Genomic DNA, 14715 nt, shown 5'->3' with positions numbered 1-14715 from the left:
GAAGAAAGACATTGCTGAAAGAAAGCCATAAGAAGTCCTGGTTGCAATTTGCGAGAAGTCATGTGGGGGACACAGCAAACATGTGGAAGAAGGTACTCTGGTCAGATGAGAACAAAATTGAACTTTTTGGCCTAAAAACAAAACGCTGTGTGTGGTTGAAAACTAACATTGCACATCACCCTGAATACACCATCCCCACCGTGAAACATGGTATTGGCAGCATCATGTTATGGGGATACTTTTCTTCAGCAGGGACATGGAAGCTAGAAAGAGTTGATGGGAAGATGGATGGAGCCAAATATAGGGCTCCATAAGAAATGAGAAAACCTGCAGAAGACGTGAGGTCGGGGCTGAGGTTCACCTTCTAGCAGGACAACGACCCTAAACATTACACCAGACCTACAATGGAATGGTTTAGATCAAAGCATATTCATGTGTTTTAGAATGGCCCAGTCATAGTCCAGACCTAAATCCAATTTAGAATCTGTGGCAAGAGTTGAAAATTTGCTGTTCAGACGTTCTCCATCCAGTCTGACAGAGCTTGAGTTATTTTGACAAAGAAGAATGTGCAAAAATGTCACTCTCTAGATCTGCAAAGTTGGTAGAGACATCCCCAGAAGGACTTGCAGCTGTAATTGCAACAAAAAGTTGGTCTACAAAGTACATTTTCCTTCCACTTCAAAATTATGTGTTTGTCTATCACATAAAATCCCAATAAAATACATTTACGTTTTTGGTTGTAATCTGACAAAATGAGGACAATTTCAAGGGGTATGAATACTTTCTCAAGGCACTGTATGTTAAATGTGATCTGGTGAATGTAAATAAAGGGTCTGCGAAAAAAATAGTCTGTCTTAATGCAGCACACCACAGTGTACATTTTGTGAACCCTGTCTTAATCTTTAGATAACACTGAGGTGATGGGGCAAGACCATTAACGTCTATTTTCTTCCTCCAACAGGTAGACAAAGACTGTTTCTTCCATTTCTAAGCTGTTGTGCGGGAATCCAGGAAAAGAGAATCACGGGTAAGAGTAGAATTACATTTTTGTATATTCCTTAAAGCTGAAATCCAGGCATGAAAAACATTAACCCTTTGCAGAGGGACCCTCCCCTCCCTTTTCCAAACTGCAAGGGCTAACTGTTCATTTTGCCTAGGAGATGGTGATTAATCTGATATACTCTACTCAGCTGTCCAAAGCTCTAGTGGGTGGACCCTCATTATCCTCTGTACAGTGTATGACATTGTCTCTCCATTACTGCTAATATTGAAGGAATTCTTCATATCTGCTCATATCCTTGGATTCTGACCCATCGTTTGGGGTCACATTTATCAATTAAGTTTACTGAAGTTGGGTGTCTCTTTGTGCAAGGACTACTCCTATTTATTGGTCATCATTGGTAGCCATTGGTGTGATTGCTTGTATGTTTGAAGAGTCCAGGCTGTTTTCAATTCATTCTTGACAATGTTGTCACAATTGTTTTACTATGGTAAGGTAAAGGTTCTCTAAATTGTTTTCGATTCACATGTCTTGTTTCTAGCAATACATTTTTGTACCTATGCTGCAGTGTGTTTCTCATTGGAGCCCCTTTGGTAACCTCTGTATCACTTACCTAGGTTACAACTTCTTTTTATTTTTGACCCTTTTGGCTTCAAAAATCCCACCTAATATTAGTCTGAGACATCGGGGGACTATCTGTTTACTTAATCTTTTCAGTGTTGAGTATCCCCTACTTTCACATATATGTTTACAGTGTATAAAGTGTAGGATTGCTGGTCCTGCATTGTATGGGATGACATCAGATCACTGCAAATGGTCAGGCAGTGAAGGGAAGAAGGTTCAGGGGACTGGTCACACAAAAAGGAGGCCTGCAGGAGCGAGGAATAAGGTAAGTTATCACCTTAATTATCATCTCCTAGGCAAAGCGAGAGGGACCCCACTGCAAGGTTAAATACTTTTCATCCCTGAGTTCAGCTTTAAATATACTGTATTTGTAAGATTGTTCATACTAATGTATTGCATTTTGTCTTCTAGATGTAACATCACATGACTTCATCACATTCAGTTCTGTATCTATAAATCAAGGGAAGTACCACAATGCAGAGGCGACGAGGAGCAAATGCTGGGCTTCTATTGTTGTTTGCCCAGATTTATCAGTTTGGGTTTAACAACATCCCTCCTGTGACTTTAGCCTTGCTGGGACTTAATATTTATTTATTTTTAAACCCCATAAAACCTCTGCTTTATGTTTGTATCAGCGTACATGAAGGCTACTATCACAGAGACTGGGAACGTTTCCTTTTTTCACCTTTCCACCATGCTGATGACTGGCATCTATATTTTAATATGGTGTCGCTCTTATGGAAGGGAACAAAGCTGGAGCAGAAGCTAGGGAGTGTGTCATTTGCTGTAATAATTGCAGCCTTCTCACAACTGATTGGCGTGGTTTATGTTCTGGTTCAGTTACTCCTCGCTGAAAATCTGCATGACCCATCCTATAAGATGCAATGTGCTGTGGGATTCTCTGGTATGTAATCTATCTATGGTCAGTACTAATGTTTAAAAAAATCTGCTTTAAATATAAAATCTAGCTTATAATTATTTAGTATTTTCTATATGTACCAGAAGACAGAGCTCTTTTTCAAATGTTTTTGGGGCTTTCCTTAGCACAGCAGAAGGTAGCTTGTTTTTTTCAGGAGCTCAATAACTCAAGCTTAATTTTTTACATATAACTGTATTTGTCAGAGCAGTAACTTCATTCTCTCCTGTTTTTGTTTTTATTATTGCTCTCTGTGAAAGAATGACTTAAAGGAAATAGGGAAAATGTTCAAAAACCAACTTTGAATTTCATGACCAGTGATGTTACAACTTCTATCTAGAGGATAGTGATACAAATTACATGGACTTGCTCTTTGGTGGTCTGGGGTATAACCCTCTCTTTCCCTGCTTGACATTGATAGACATTCAGTAATGCAAGCATGAACAAATGACTAAGGAACTATGACGAACACTAGTGACAATTGTTTCCTAATTTTTCTGACTTCGGCATGTACCTGTAACTAAGTCCTTTTATTCCCTGCTTACCTGTGTGCTGGAAGTAATTATCTCTTTTTTATGTTTTATATCTAGGGGTACTTTTTGCTTTAAAAGTTCTGAATAATCATTATCACCCTGGAGGCTCAAGCAGCGTATTTGGTTTCCACGTTCCTAACAAATATGCTTGCTGGGCCGAGTTAGTAGCAATTCATTTACTTTCTCCAGGGTAAGTAGATTAATGTTATATCATCTTTATTTGTGGTGTTATATAATTTTACTAAATGTGTATTTTGCATCTTACCTATAGTCACATTTTAATCATTAACCACTTCAGCTCCAGAAGATTTTACCCCCTTCATGACCAGGCCATTTTTTGCTGTTTGACACTTTGCTACTTTAACTGGTGATTGCTCGGTCATGCAACCCTGAACCCAAAATAAAATATTTTCTTTCACGCAATTTTTTTTTATTATTATAACATATATTTTTTTGTGTGAAAGAAGTTTGGGTTCAGCAATCGCCAGTTAAAGCAGCAAAGTGCCAAACTGCAAAATAAATATATAAATATAAAAAAATATATATATATCTCTCATTACAAAAAAATGTGTGTGTGTGTGTTTAAAAAGACCAAACACTTTGAAAAAAAATGTATTCTGCTACATGTTTTTGAGAAAAGAAAATCCCAATAAGTGTATATTGATTGGTTTGCGTGACAGTTATAGCGCCTACAAACTATGGTGTATATATACTTTGGGGGGGAAAAAGTATTTGATTCTCTGCTGATTTTGTAAGTTTGCCCACTGACAAAGAAATGATCAATCTATAATTTTAATGGTAGGTTTATTTTAATAGTGAGAGACAGAATACCAAACAAAAATATCCAGAAAAGCGCATTTCAAAAAAGTTATAAATGAATCGCATTTTAATGAGTGAAATAAGTATTTGACTCCTTTGCAAAACATGACTTAGTACTTGGTGGCAAAACCCATGTTGGCAATCACAGAGGTCAGACATTTCTTGTAGTTGGCCACCAGGTTTGCTAGGTCATTCCAGGACATTAATGTGCTTCTTCAGCCACTTTTTTGTTGCCTTGGCCATGTGTTTTGGGTCATTGTCATGCTGCCCTGGCTGAGGGAAGGAGGTTCTCACCCAAAATTTAACGGTACATAGTCCTGCCCATAATCCATTTGATGTGGTGCATTGTCCTGTCCTCTTAGCAGAAAAAAAAACACAAAGCATAATGTTTTCACCTCCATGTTTGACGTTGGGGATGGTGTTCTTGGGGTCATAGGCAGCATTCCTCCAAGTATGACGAGTTGAGGTAATTGGGGTAATCCTATTATTGGTGCCAATACCGAGCATCCTTCTCTGCTTCCCCTCCCTGTCCTCCTTTCGCTCCCCAACTCTGTCCTCCTTTCGCTCCTTCTCTGCTCGCCCTCCATGTCCTTCTCTGCTCCCCCTCTTTGTCATTTACAGGCTCCTTCCTTTTACAATGATCACTGACTCTGTGCATTCATATCCAAGCTTTGTAAACTTGTGTTATTCATCTTTAGTGCAGCTGAGGCTGCAGAGAAAGGGACTGGAAAATCTGTGTTCTCAGTCCTTTTCTCTGTCTCAAAGGGGAGATGTCAGAGGTCATTAGACCCCTGATATCTCACCAAAGAGACCCCCCCCCTCCCCCAATAGGGTTGATAAATAAAAAAGGAAAAACTGTAATGAATTTTTAAAAGTAAAATTGTAAAAAACACTGACCCTGTTCTCTCTCTCTCTCCTCCCCCCCCCCCTTAAAAAAACCTCATCAGTGCTACTGGCACATGACATTAAAAAAAAAAGTATCGGTACTTGCACTGGGTCTTAAAGTGGCATCGGTGCAACCCTAGTAGTAATGTTGAGAGTAAAGGGTTATGAACTCTAGGCAAACATTTGAATGAATACACAGATGAAATGCATATGTATATAAAAATTGCAACTTAAATCAAAAAGTCCACTTTTCATATATAGCAGCGCATGCACACTTTTCTTAAAAAGTGAGTTAGTCAAAGTTCTGATCAGTGTCCAGAAAAGAAGGTGCTTGTTCTATCCGTTCTTATTGTAATTAAGGTGCAGCTTCCACCATGCAGTTCACCACTTGTGGCACACAAACGACCCCCTTTGGGGATGCACTCACCGAACACTTGAAATCAAAAAGCCTTTACACTGCCATTACAACATCCTTCTTTGGCCACTAGATGTCTCCCTTATTGGAATTCGGTTTTCTCATATAAAAGAACAAAGATGTCCAAACATAGCGTGATACTGTTTAACACTATTTATTATATAAAAAAAAACAACATATACATGCGTACCAAATAAAAAAATGTTCAAGCATTGGAAAAGTACTGTGCCTTATCTCACTGGTTCAGTTGCGCTCGAGGAGAAACAAACGTTTTTGCTATGCACATCAGAAGCTTCACTTCCGCCTTTCCTCAGCTCGCTGGAACGCAGGGATTGAGGCGCACTCGTCACTTCCGGAATGGTTACGCTCTGACGCGTTTCGTCATTTCCGACTTCATCTGAGGGCGTATTTTTATATTTCTGTGTTTTTTAAAAGCAGCAGCTTTAAAGTGGGTATTTTACGCAAGTGGGGTACCGCATAAATATCGTATCCAAGTTTGCATATTGGCATCCAAGAGCGCGGAGTAGTGTGCTATTTGGGCCGGCTTTTGAAATACATATGTAGCTTTTTTTGTAGTGATGTTCAATAGAAGTGACTACATATTGATCTTTAGATCCCAGACAGCTATATAGAAAATGCAATAGGTGCAGTTACTTGACTATAAAGTCCCAGTAGGATGCATCACAGGTTCCTCCCAGGAAGGAAGATCTCTGCATTGCTCCATGTGCAAAGCCTGAAGCCTGAAGCCTAGAAGAAATTGAACTGTTAAGATGACATCCTCACAGGGCAAAGGCCCAGAAGGGAGGAGACGGAACAGGAAATGTCACAGATATGTGTTCTCCCAGCATGCATCAGCAGCTTCCCAATATCCGCTAATAAAACGCTGAAATACAGAATGATACATCTTCAACAAACCCGACTGGTGTAAACAACTTGGTGCAGAAAAAGTACACTGCATGCTTAGAGGATCACTTCTGTTCAGGTACAGTTAGGTCTAAAAATATAAAAAAAAAGAATTTAGCCAAATTATTACATCCCTACAAATTTGTTGTTTTACCTGTCAAAGGATTTGTATTTCTGTCCATCCAGTTCTGAGGTTTACATAGCTCTAACTCTTAGGGTAGTCCTGCTTGGCAGAGAAGGGGACTAGGTTCTCTACTGCACTTTCACTTTTCAGGTCTCCTTTCCATCCCCACCCTGTGACTGGACAGTAGAAGTAGAAACCGCACACTGAAGAGCTCATATCACTATCACTCTGCCTGGTTCCTCGTGATATTCCTCCCTCCCCATTTCTGAACTCTGCTGTACAGTAGGCTGCAAGGGGCTGATACCAAGTCAAATTGAGTCAATTGCTCATATTTTAAATACATAAATTAAATTATATATTAAGTATTACATCTTAATGTATTTGTGCCTTTTTAACATCCGTCTAATTTTCAGCGTTAAAAGTAAAAAAACAATTTGGAGATGATCTAGCGTAGTTCTAAAATGTAGCTGCCCCGTACTGCTTTACTGGATCTTATAACGACAACACAAATGTCTCCTGTTGAACAAAGCAAAGGGAGTTCTTTTTGCAGCTTATGTTAAGGTAGTAGCATCTTCTGTAAGGTTCTCTAGACCATGTTGTTTGTAATTGCACAGACTGTTAGGTGTGGGAAATGTGTTACTTTATCTTACCTAAGGCTATTCATTTGTGAGAGCCCTGCTGATGAAAGAAACTTGACATCTACACAAAACAAATTGGAGATCGTAAGATAAATGTTTTGAACGTGCATATTAAACCGAACTCCAGGCATACTGCTAAATATACGGTTGAATTACATATATATGAAGTGTTTTACCTGACATTAAATTTGTAATTCTGTTCAGCCAATGAGCACAGCCAGGAACATCACACTACTTTATTCTGAAAACTGAATCGGTGTTTTTAAGCTGAACTCTAGTAAGTCAGACTTTCTAAAATGTGCCAAATTACCATGGGTTAAGTCTAATGAGGTTCATGCCACCTTTTGGACTTCTTTTAATATACAATTTACATTTTTGAGTGCTGTAAGTACAGCTATCTCTATATTTCTGGCGCTCCAATGCTGGACCTTCTGTTCTGCATTGCAGCAGTTGCAGAGTCACACAACCTTCTGTGAATGGACAGCAGAGGGGTGGGGTGGGTAGAGCAGCTTATGTGTGAGTAAACGGAGTCTCTCCTGTCAGAACGCTGGGGGTAATGTAATAGCTGTACTCCCGGAGCTCAGTAAAACTCAGTCGTATATAAGAGATAAGGCCACGAGGTGGCATGCATCATGTTGGACTTAGCCTTGGGTCACATCTATGGGTACATGTGTAGGGCAGCCCATTCATTTTAATCGCTAGCCCTACCTGAGACAAACGCGGGAAAGACACCCCGACCCTTTTGTAAAAGCGCACCACACCACATAGTTTGCCAATGCGTGGGGTTGCCATTAAGAATGAAAGCGTTATTCCACCCTCCCTCCAAAAATGTAAAGCTGCTCACTTTCAATATTGGGACACTTACTTGTCCTGGAATCCAGCGATGTCGACACCCCAGCCGATGCTTCCATCGGCTGTTGGGTGCTGCCGCCACAATTGCCGGTAAGGAAACCCGGCAGTGAAGCCTTGCGGCTTCATGACTGGGTCCCTACTGTGCATGCACAAAGTGCACTGCGCTCTCTTACTGTCCCAGCAGCAGAGGAAGAAGGAGGGAGGCAGAGGGGGCCGCACTTCTGACATACCTTACCGCGGCGAGGTCCAACGGAAGTGGGGACAGGATAACTGTCAAAAACAGGTACCCACCCCCCCCCCCCCCCCCCAAGTTGCTAAATGTGGCACCGGGGGGGGGGATCAGACAAGTGAAAGTTCCACTTTTGGGTGGAACTCTGCTTTATTGGCATCCCTGCGCATATGCTAAACAGCAGCACCTTTCTGTATATAACAACAATGGGGAAAAAAGAGGGAATGGAAAAATTGGAACTTTGAATGAGGCCATGGCCTGGTAAGGTCATGCACCTCCATCCCTATCAATATGAGAAGTAGGAGCAAAAGGGTGGGACTTTAAATGAAGCACGTGGTTGCAACTGAATAAAATGGTGGATAATAAAATTATTTAATATTCTGTAGACACATGATTACATACATTAATTCCATGTACATAGAACTACACACTAACCATAGTGTTAATTTCTAAAACAGTGGTAACTGATAACATGGTTCTAAATTGATAGCATAATGAGGTTAGAGTCCACCAAATTCCATGATTGGGTATACATTTATAGCAAGATAACATCTATATGACCTACCCCATCCAGCTCGCGGGCGGCTTCCCTGGCTTCTCCTCCCGGCCAAACTGGTTTCTTCTCCTCCCCGATAATCTGGGCTCAGGACCCGCTTCCTGTACTGATTGGCCGGGAGGAGAAGCTGGAAGACCATAGTGAATGTTGAATCGCTATTGTCATAAGTGGGTGGGCTCAGAGCACAGTGCTTTGCGCCCCGAGGCCAACCTTTTTGAATCCAGTTAGAGCCTCTGACTCTAATCATGTACGTCACAAAAAAAAAACAGTAGAACTCTATGCATCCAATACCTCGCATGGAAATTAGGGGGGCTGCGCCCCTCATGGACAGGCCACCGCTAATCGGGGCACTGGAAGACTGCTGGCTAAAAACAAATGCTGTTGATGTTTTAGTAAGAGCAGGTGAATCATGCAATGAGGAAATAGAAGATCTCTATCTGTCAAGATTAGGTACTAGTACACTAACTTGACTTTAGGCTTTCTTTTCCCACCCCTTGCTAAAACGTCTACCTTGTTTTTCTAATGCCGCAGAGCAACCTGGTGATTCATGTTACATGTGTGAATAAACTATAACCATCAATCTCACTTAGTGTAAAAGGCTGAAGAACAAACATTGCCACAGGCGGCAGCATTGAAAATGTGCATTTTTTCCACAGGAATGTCATCATTTGTCTGCACAAAAGATGAGAGGAAAATATCTGTCAGCTTGCCAGAACTCATATTGTTACATAAAATATGAACATACCTCTACCTGGGATATTAAATGTGATGGGTGTACACAGCCTACCATTAAAGAGCTAGCATATGCTCTTTTCTCCAAGCAATGGGTGTGTTGCTTATTCCCTGTTATGATGAAATCGGGATGGTAAAGGGAATAGAGATGATGCTATTTGTTGGTAACAGGACTTTACATACAGTAAGCGTTTCAGATGTCCTGGCTAGGTAATCATGCAATATAATTACTGTTCAGAGTCCATTTTAGGTGATTTGGTTTGGGCTCTGAGATACTGTATACATTTAGAAATGTTGGTTTTGCAGTGCGCTGGAAATTTTATAGAAATATTCACAGAATATAAGGCATTGTGTGAAAAGACAAGGGGAGAGGAGAGGCAGAAAAACAATACAATCACTTCCCAGTATGATATCCACAGTTCTCCTAGCCACAGTGCCAGAAGTACATCGCTGTCAATAGTATCCGAAGAAAGAGACTGTATAAATGGCAGTATAAACAGAAGTCATCAGCCCTGTTGACGCATCTGCCCTAGGAAACTCTTTTAGATTGGCCACACACGCTGCAAATTTCTTTCCTGCAACCTGTGGTTGCAGGAAAGAAATTTGCATGATTCCCCCTTCAACAGACAATGTTGACAGGGGAATCCTTCCTGACAAGCAATTGCCTTCTCCTGATGGGGGGGGGGGGCAGGGTTACCCATCTCCGCCGGGAGAAGAGAGTGATTATATGATTATACCTAGCGACTATATTGCAGCTGCTAGTGATTTTCATAAGAGAATCCAGCAGGCTGGTTGTACATTCATTCTGCCCATTAACAATTCAAACTGTGTATGGCTGGCCTTGCACTTAATAATTTATGAAGGTATCTGTGCCTGGAGTTCTTCTTTAACCACTACAGATCCGCGCTATTGCCAAATGACGGCATCAGCGCGGACCTACATTTCCGGGACTACGTCTATTGACGTCGTCCCGGATACGATCGGCCTGCGCGCCCCCTGAGGGGCGCGCGCGGCGCGCTCTGTGATCGGCGAGTCCGTGAGACTCGCCTGATCACCGATCCGTGCAAGGGGTCGATCCCGACCCCTTATCACGTGATCAGCTGTCAGCCAATGACAGCTGATCATGTGATAGAACGGAGCCGGTAATCCGCTATTATTCCTCCTCGCGCTGACAGCACGATCACGGCCAGCAATACAGCTGACCACCTGCCCCCTGCCAGTGCCCACCTGCCCACCGCCGTGCCATCCTGAATAAAAGTAAGTGCCCCCCATCAGTGCCCATAGTGCCCACAGTGCCACCTACAGTGCCACCCACAATGCCACCCACAGTGCCATCCAGCAGTGCCACCAACAGTGCCACCCACAGTGCCCACAATCTGCCTCAAAGGTGCTGCGACCCAGTGCCGCCCATCAGTGCCCAGCAGTGCCGCCCATCAGTGCCCAGCAGTGCCGCCCATCAGTGCCCAGCAGTGCCACCTATCAGAGCCACCTATCAGTGCCACCTATCAGTCCCATCTATCAGTGGTACCTATCAGTGCCCATCCGTGCCACCCATCCGTGCCACTTATCCGTGCCACCCATCCATGCCATCTTATCTGTGCCCATCTTTGCCCATCAGTGCCGCCTTATCTGTGCCCATCGGTGCCGCCTTATCTGTGCCTATTAGTGCCGCCTTAACTATGCCTATCAGTGCCCACCAGTGCAGCCCATCAGTGCCCACCAATGCAGCCCATCAGTGCCCACCAATGCAGCCCATCAGTGCCCACCAATGCAGCCATCAGTGCCGCCTAATCAGCGCACTTCAATGAAGGAGAAAAATTACCCGTTTGCAAAATTTTATAACAAACTATTAAAACATGATTTTTTATTTTTTTTTTTTTGCATCTTTTTTTTGTTTGTTTAGCAAAAAATAAAACTCCGAGCTGTAACTAAATACCACCAAAAGAAAGCTCTATTTGTGGGAAAAAAATGATAAAAATTTCATTTGGGTACAGTGTTGTATGCCCGCGCAATTGTCATTCAAAGTGCATCAGCGCTGAAAGCTGAAAATTGGTCTGGGACTGAGGGGGTTTTAAGTGCCCAGTAAGCAAGTGGTTAAAATACAAAAAGGTCCAAGAAGAAAAAAGCGCTTGGAAGAGCTGACATTGGTTTGCTGCTTGTATTGGTATGTTGTAAACATTGATTGGTTAATCAACTGTATGGATAGCAAAAGATGATTAATGTGTTCTGTGCACTGCTTATACTGTCAAGGAAAAAATTGCAGTCAGGCCTGGCGCCAGCATGAGGCAGCTTAGGCAGCCTCCTTAGGGCACAAGGCGAGGGGGGGGGGGGGTAAAACATACCTCACAATTGTCCTAGATTTGCTGGGAACGTCAAGAGATTAAATCCCAGAGTCCCAGCAAGTCTGTGCAGAATCCCGGTGCTGGAACAAATTCTGGCATTGAGCTCTGGTTATAACCGTGCTGGGATGGGAAAAAAGTGGGGATTGTGCTAGGAGGAGGGATTTGGGTAGAGTGAAGGAAGACTTGTGCTGAGGAAGGAGAGAGAAGTTTTGTGTTGGGAGGGGGGTTTTGGGGGAGGATTTGTTCTGGGTGGCAGACAGGACTTGCGCTGGGGAGGTGAGCGTGCAGATTAGGACTGGATTTTTTTGAAAAGGAGGTAGTGGGGATTTTTGCTGAGAGGATAAATGGAGAAGAGAATTGCTTGCAGGGGAATGTTGCACTCTCCTTACTCCTACACTTTGTGTTACACACTCCTGACTCCTGCACACTTTTTGTTTTGTACTTCTGACTCCTACTATGCATTATACACTCCTGTCCCCTGCATTATGTACTCCTGGACATAGGCGTGTGCTGAGGGTACCTGGGCACACCCTTAACTGCTCATGGTTTTCATATTCACCATGCTGCAAGGGCACAATGTCAGTTACCGGCCCCTTTAGTTTCTGAATGAACACAGTGAGTAATCAGTACCAATCACTAAACTGAAGCATAGTAAACTGTTTACTATGCTTCAGTTTGTAAATGAACAAAAAGTGGCACAGCATAGAGTACTTCCCATTCATTCTCCAGTCTAGTGCAGCTGAGGCTACAGAGAAAGGAGCTGGGAAATCTGTCATCGGTCCCTTTCACTGTCTCAAAAGTGATACCCTGATATTTCACCAAAGCCCTCCAACAGGGTTCCTAAAAAAGATAAAAAATAAATAAATACATTTAGATATATATATATATATATATATATATATATATATATATATATATATATATATATATATATATATATATATATATATATATATATATATATATATAATTATGAATTAAAAAAATGTAATTGTAAAAACTGTATTAAAAAATAATAAAATGCATCCACTGCCCTACTGACACCGTTTTCTGTTCTACTGACTGACCCCATCCATTGTCCTCCTGACACCAACCTCTGCCTTGCTGACACCATCCATCTTTTAATACTTTAAAAAAATATATACATTTATTTATTGTGTGTGTGCGTGTGTATATATATTATATTGTATGTGTGTGGGTTAGTTTTGGTGTGCACCCTAATGCAATGGACTGTGCGCATCTATGCTCCTGGAGGTACCAGCACAGCTGTAGACAGTGAGGGGGATGTGGTGAGGGAATAAAACAGCCCCTCCAATACACATGCAGAATATATGGCAGTAGGGGGTCACATTATGGGGGGAGCACAAAATGCACCTTTGCCTGTGTAGATAAAACTCCTTGCAAATCCTTTCTGTAAAGAATTGGGTAAAAGTGCAGTTTTTCCTTTATTAGTAGTAATTTGTTGTTCTTTAGAATAAGCACATTTTTTTAGACCATAGATACTGAAACACAACATTCAGAACATTTATGTACTGTACAATGTTTATATTACCACACACTAGGATTTTAGCCCACATTAGCAATTATCATTTAAGTATATTTGTTTGAGGGTACTCATATCATGAATGCAGATCAAGCACTTGCCGGTGCAGCATAGTAAATGTAGAAATAATAATATATCTCTGCTGACTGAATACACATGTACTCTGCATAAAGATAAATTACACAGGAAGCCAGCACTGACCAAATATGTAGGCTGCCATCGTTGCCCTTATTTGAAATTGTTGGGTTCCAGGCTGTCATGCTTATCCAAGAACGTAAATACTTTCAATGGCCCAGAACAAACGTGAAAGAGTTCTGACTTAAGTTTGTCTTTACTGGTTGCATACTTGGTCTTGGTCATTAACTTAGAAAGTATACAGCGGTGACCAGGCAGGGAGGTTGGCAGTGGCCACCTATCAGGGGAGTAAGTGTATGGAGTGTCATGGGAGACTGTTGCTACCAGTGGGTGCACTGGCTAACTAAAAGATATTTGTAGAAGCTGAGGCTAGGCAGTGGTGTTTGCCATGGATGAAGCAAAGAGAGTCTTTGATAGGCCGGATACCTGTTGGCAACAGTGAGAGAATCCAGCATGCCTGCATGTACAGTAGCGAAGGTAAAAGCCCTTGGGAGGGTCAAGGTGAATAGTCTAAGGAGCCACCTTGTTTTCACCAGAGCCCCCGAACTTGAGTTTGGGTTTTGCTGCAACTGTTTCCCTGGGTGTGGCCCTCTGACTGCTGGGAACAGCTACTGCGTGTTGATATGCAATTAGAAGTCCCTTCCATCACTGAGATGCTGGGATCACACATCACTAGGTAGTACAAACCAAGCTGGCAGGAAACGGAGACACTGGGAGCAGGCAGGAGTGCACAGGGACCAAGAAGCAGACTAGGAATGCAGAGAAATGCTGAAGCAGGCTGCAGACCAGGAATGCACAGCTGCTGGTAATGTGTGTCAGACAGGAACACACAGAGCAGAGGAATGAAGCAGTGGACAGAAATTACACTTAGTGCTCTGGATTGAGATAAGTACACACTATAGAGGGATTTGCATTAATATTTCATGTCTGAAATTTACAACCGCTTTAAAGACAAAAATTGGACCAAGGTGGGCAGCACACCAACAGCCTCACACAGGGGCAAAGACCTGGGGGCAGGAGTGTAGAACAGGTTAAAGTGACACCACTATATACGGTATTTCTCAGTACAACATTTCTTTTCATTAGAAACTTTTCTAAATAAGATTTGCATAATAATGTGCAGAATTTATATGGGCACAGTTTCCAACAGAAAAAAAAATAACTTTTGTCAATGTATTTCCAAGTGCCCTTTCACATTGGTGTAGGTAAAAACATTGTTAACAATTTATTTTTTCATGGTGTTTTTGGTGCATTTTCTGGATTCCTGTCTCCCAGCATACACCTGTGAAACTTGCCTTGACGCATGACTCAAACACACCAAAATTGCATTGTGTGTGCCTTTTTGATGCATTTTCCATTCATTTCAATGGGGAGGTGCATTTAGGGTGCACCTGTTAAACATTCACCAAAAATACTGCATGCAGGGCTTTTAAAAATGCACCACACCCCAGTGCATTGGTGTGAAGTGT

The 14715-nt window shown here is 42.0% G+C and overlaps 1 protein-coding gene across 3 annotated transcripts in view; it reads left to right on the top strand.

The window, feature by feature from the left end:
• Positions 1 to 14715, top strand: part of RHBDD1 (rhomboid domain containing 1) — a 154400-nt gene that overhangs the window by 44458 nt on the left and 95227 nt on the right. For all 3 annotated transcript variants that reach the window (XM_077488195.1, XM_077488197.1, XM_077488196.1), the window contains 3 exons: positions 962 to 1027; positions 2036 to 2528; positions 3131 to 3263. In XM_077488195.1, the coding sequence (XP_077344321.1) occupies positions 2099 to 2528; positions 3131 to 3263 (563 nt within the window). In that variant the 5' untranslated portion in view covers positions 962 to 1027; positions 2036 to 2098. The remainder of the gene's footprint in view (positions 1 to 961; positions 1028 to 2035; positions 2529 to 3130; positions 3264 to 14715) is intronic.

This window comes from Lithobates pipiens, unplaced genomic scaffold (genome assembly GCF_037356315.1).
Source record: "Lithobates pipiens isolate NorthernLeopardFrog02 unplaced genomic scaffold, aLitPip1_a1.2 Scaffold_18, whole genome shotgun sequence".
Lineage (NCBI taxonomy): Eukaryota > Metazoa > Chordata > Amphibia > Anura > Ranidae > Lithobates > Lithobates pipiens.
This window is presented reverse-complemented; position numbering and strand designations above follow the sequence as displayed.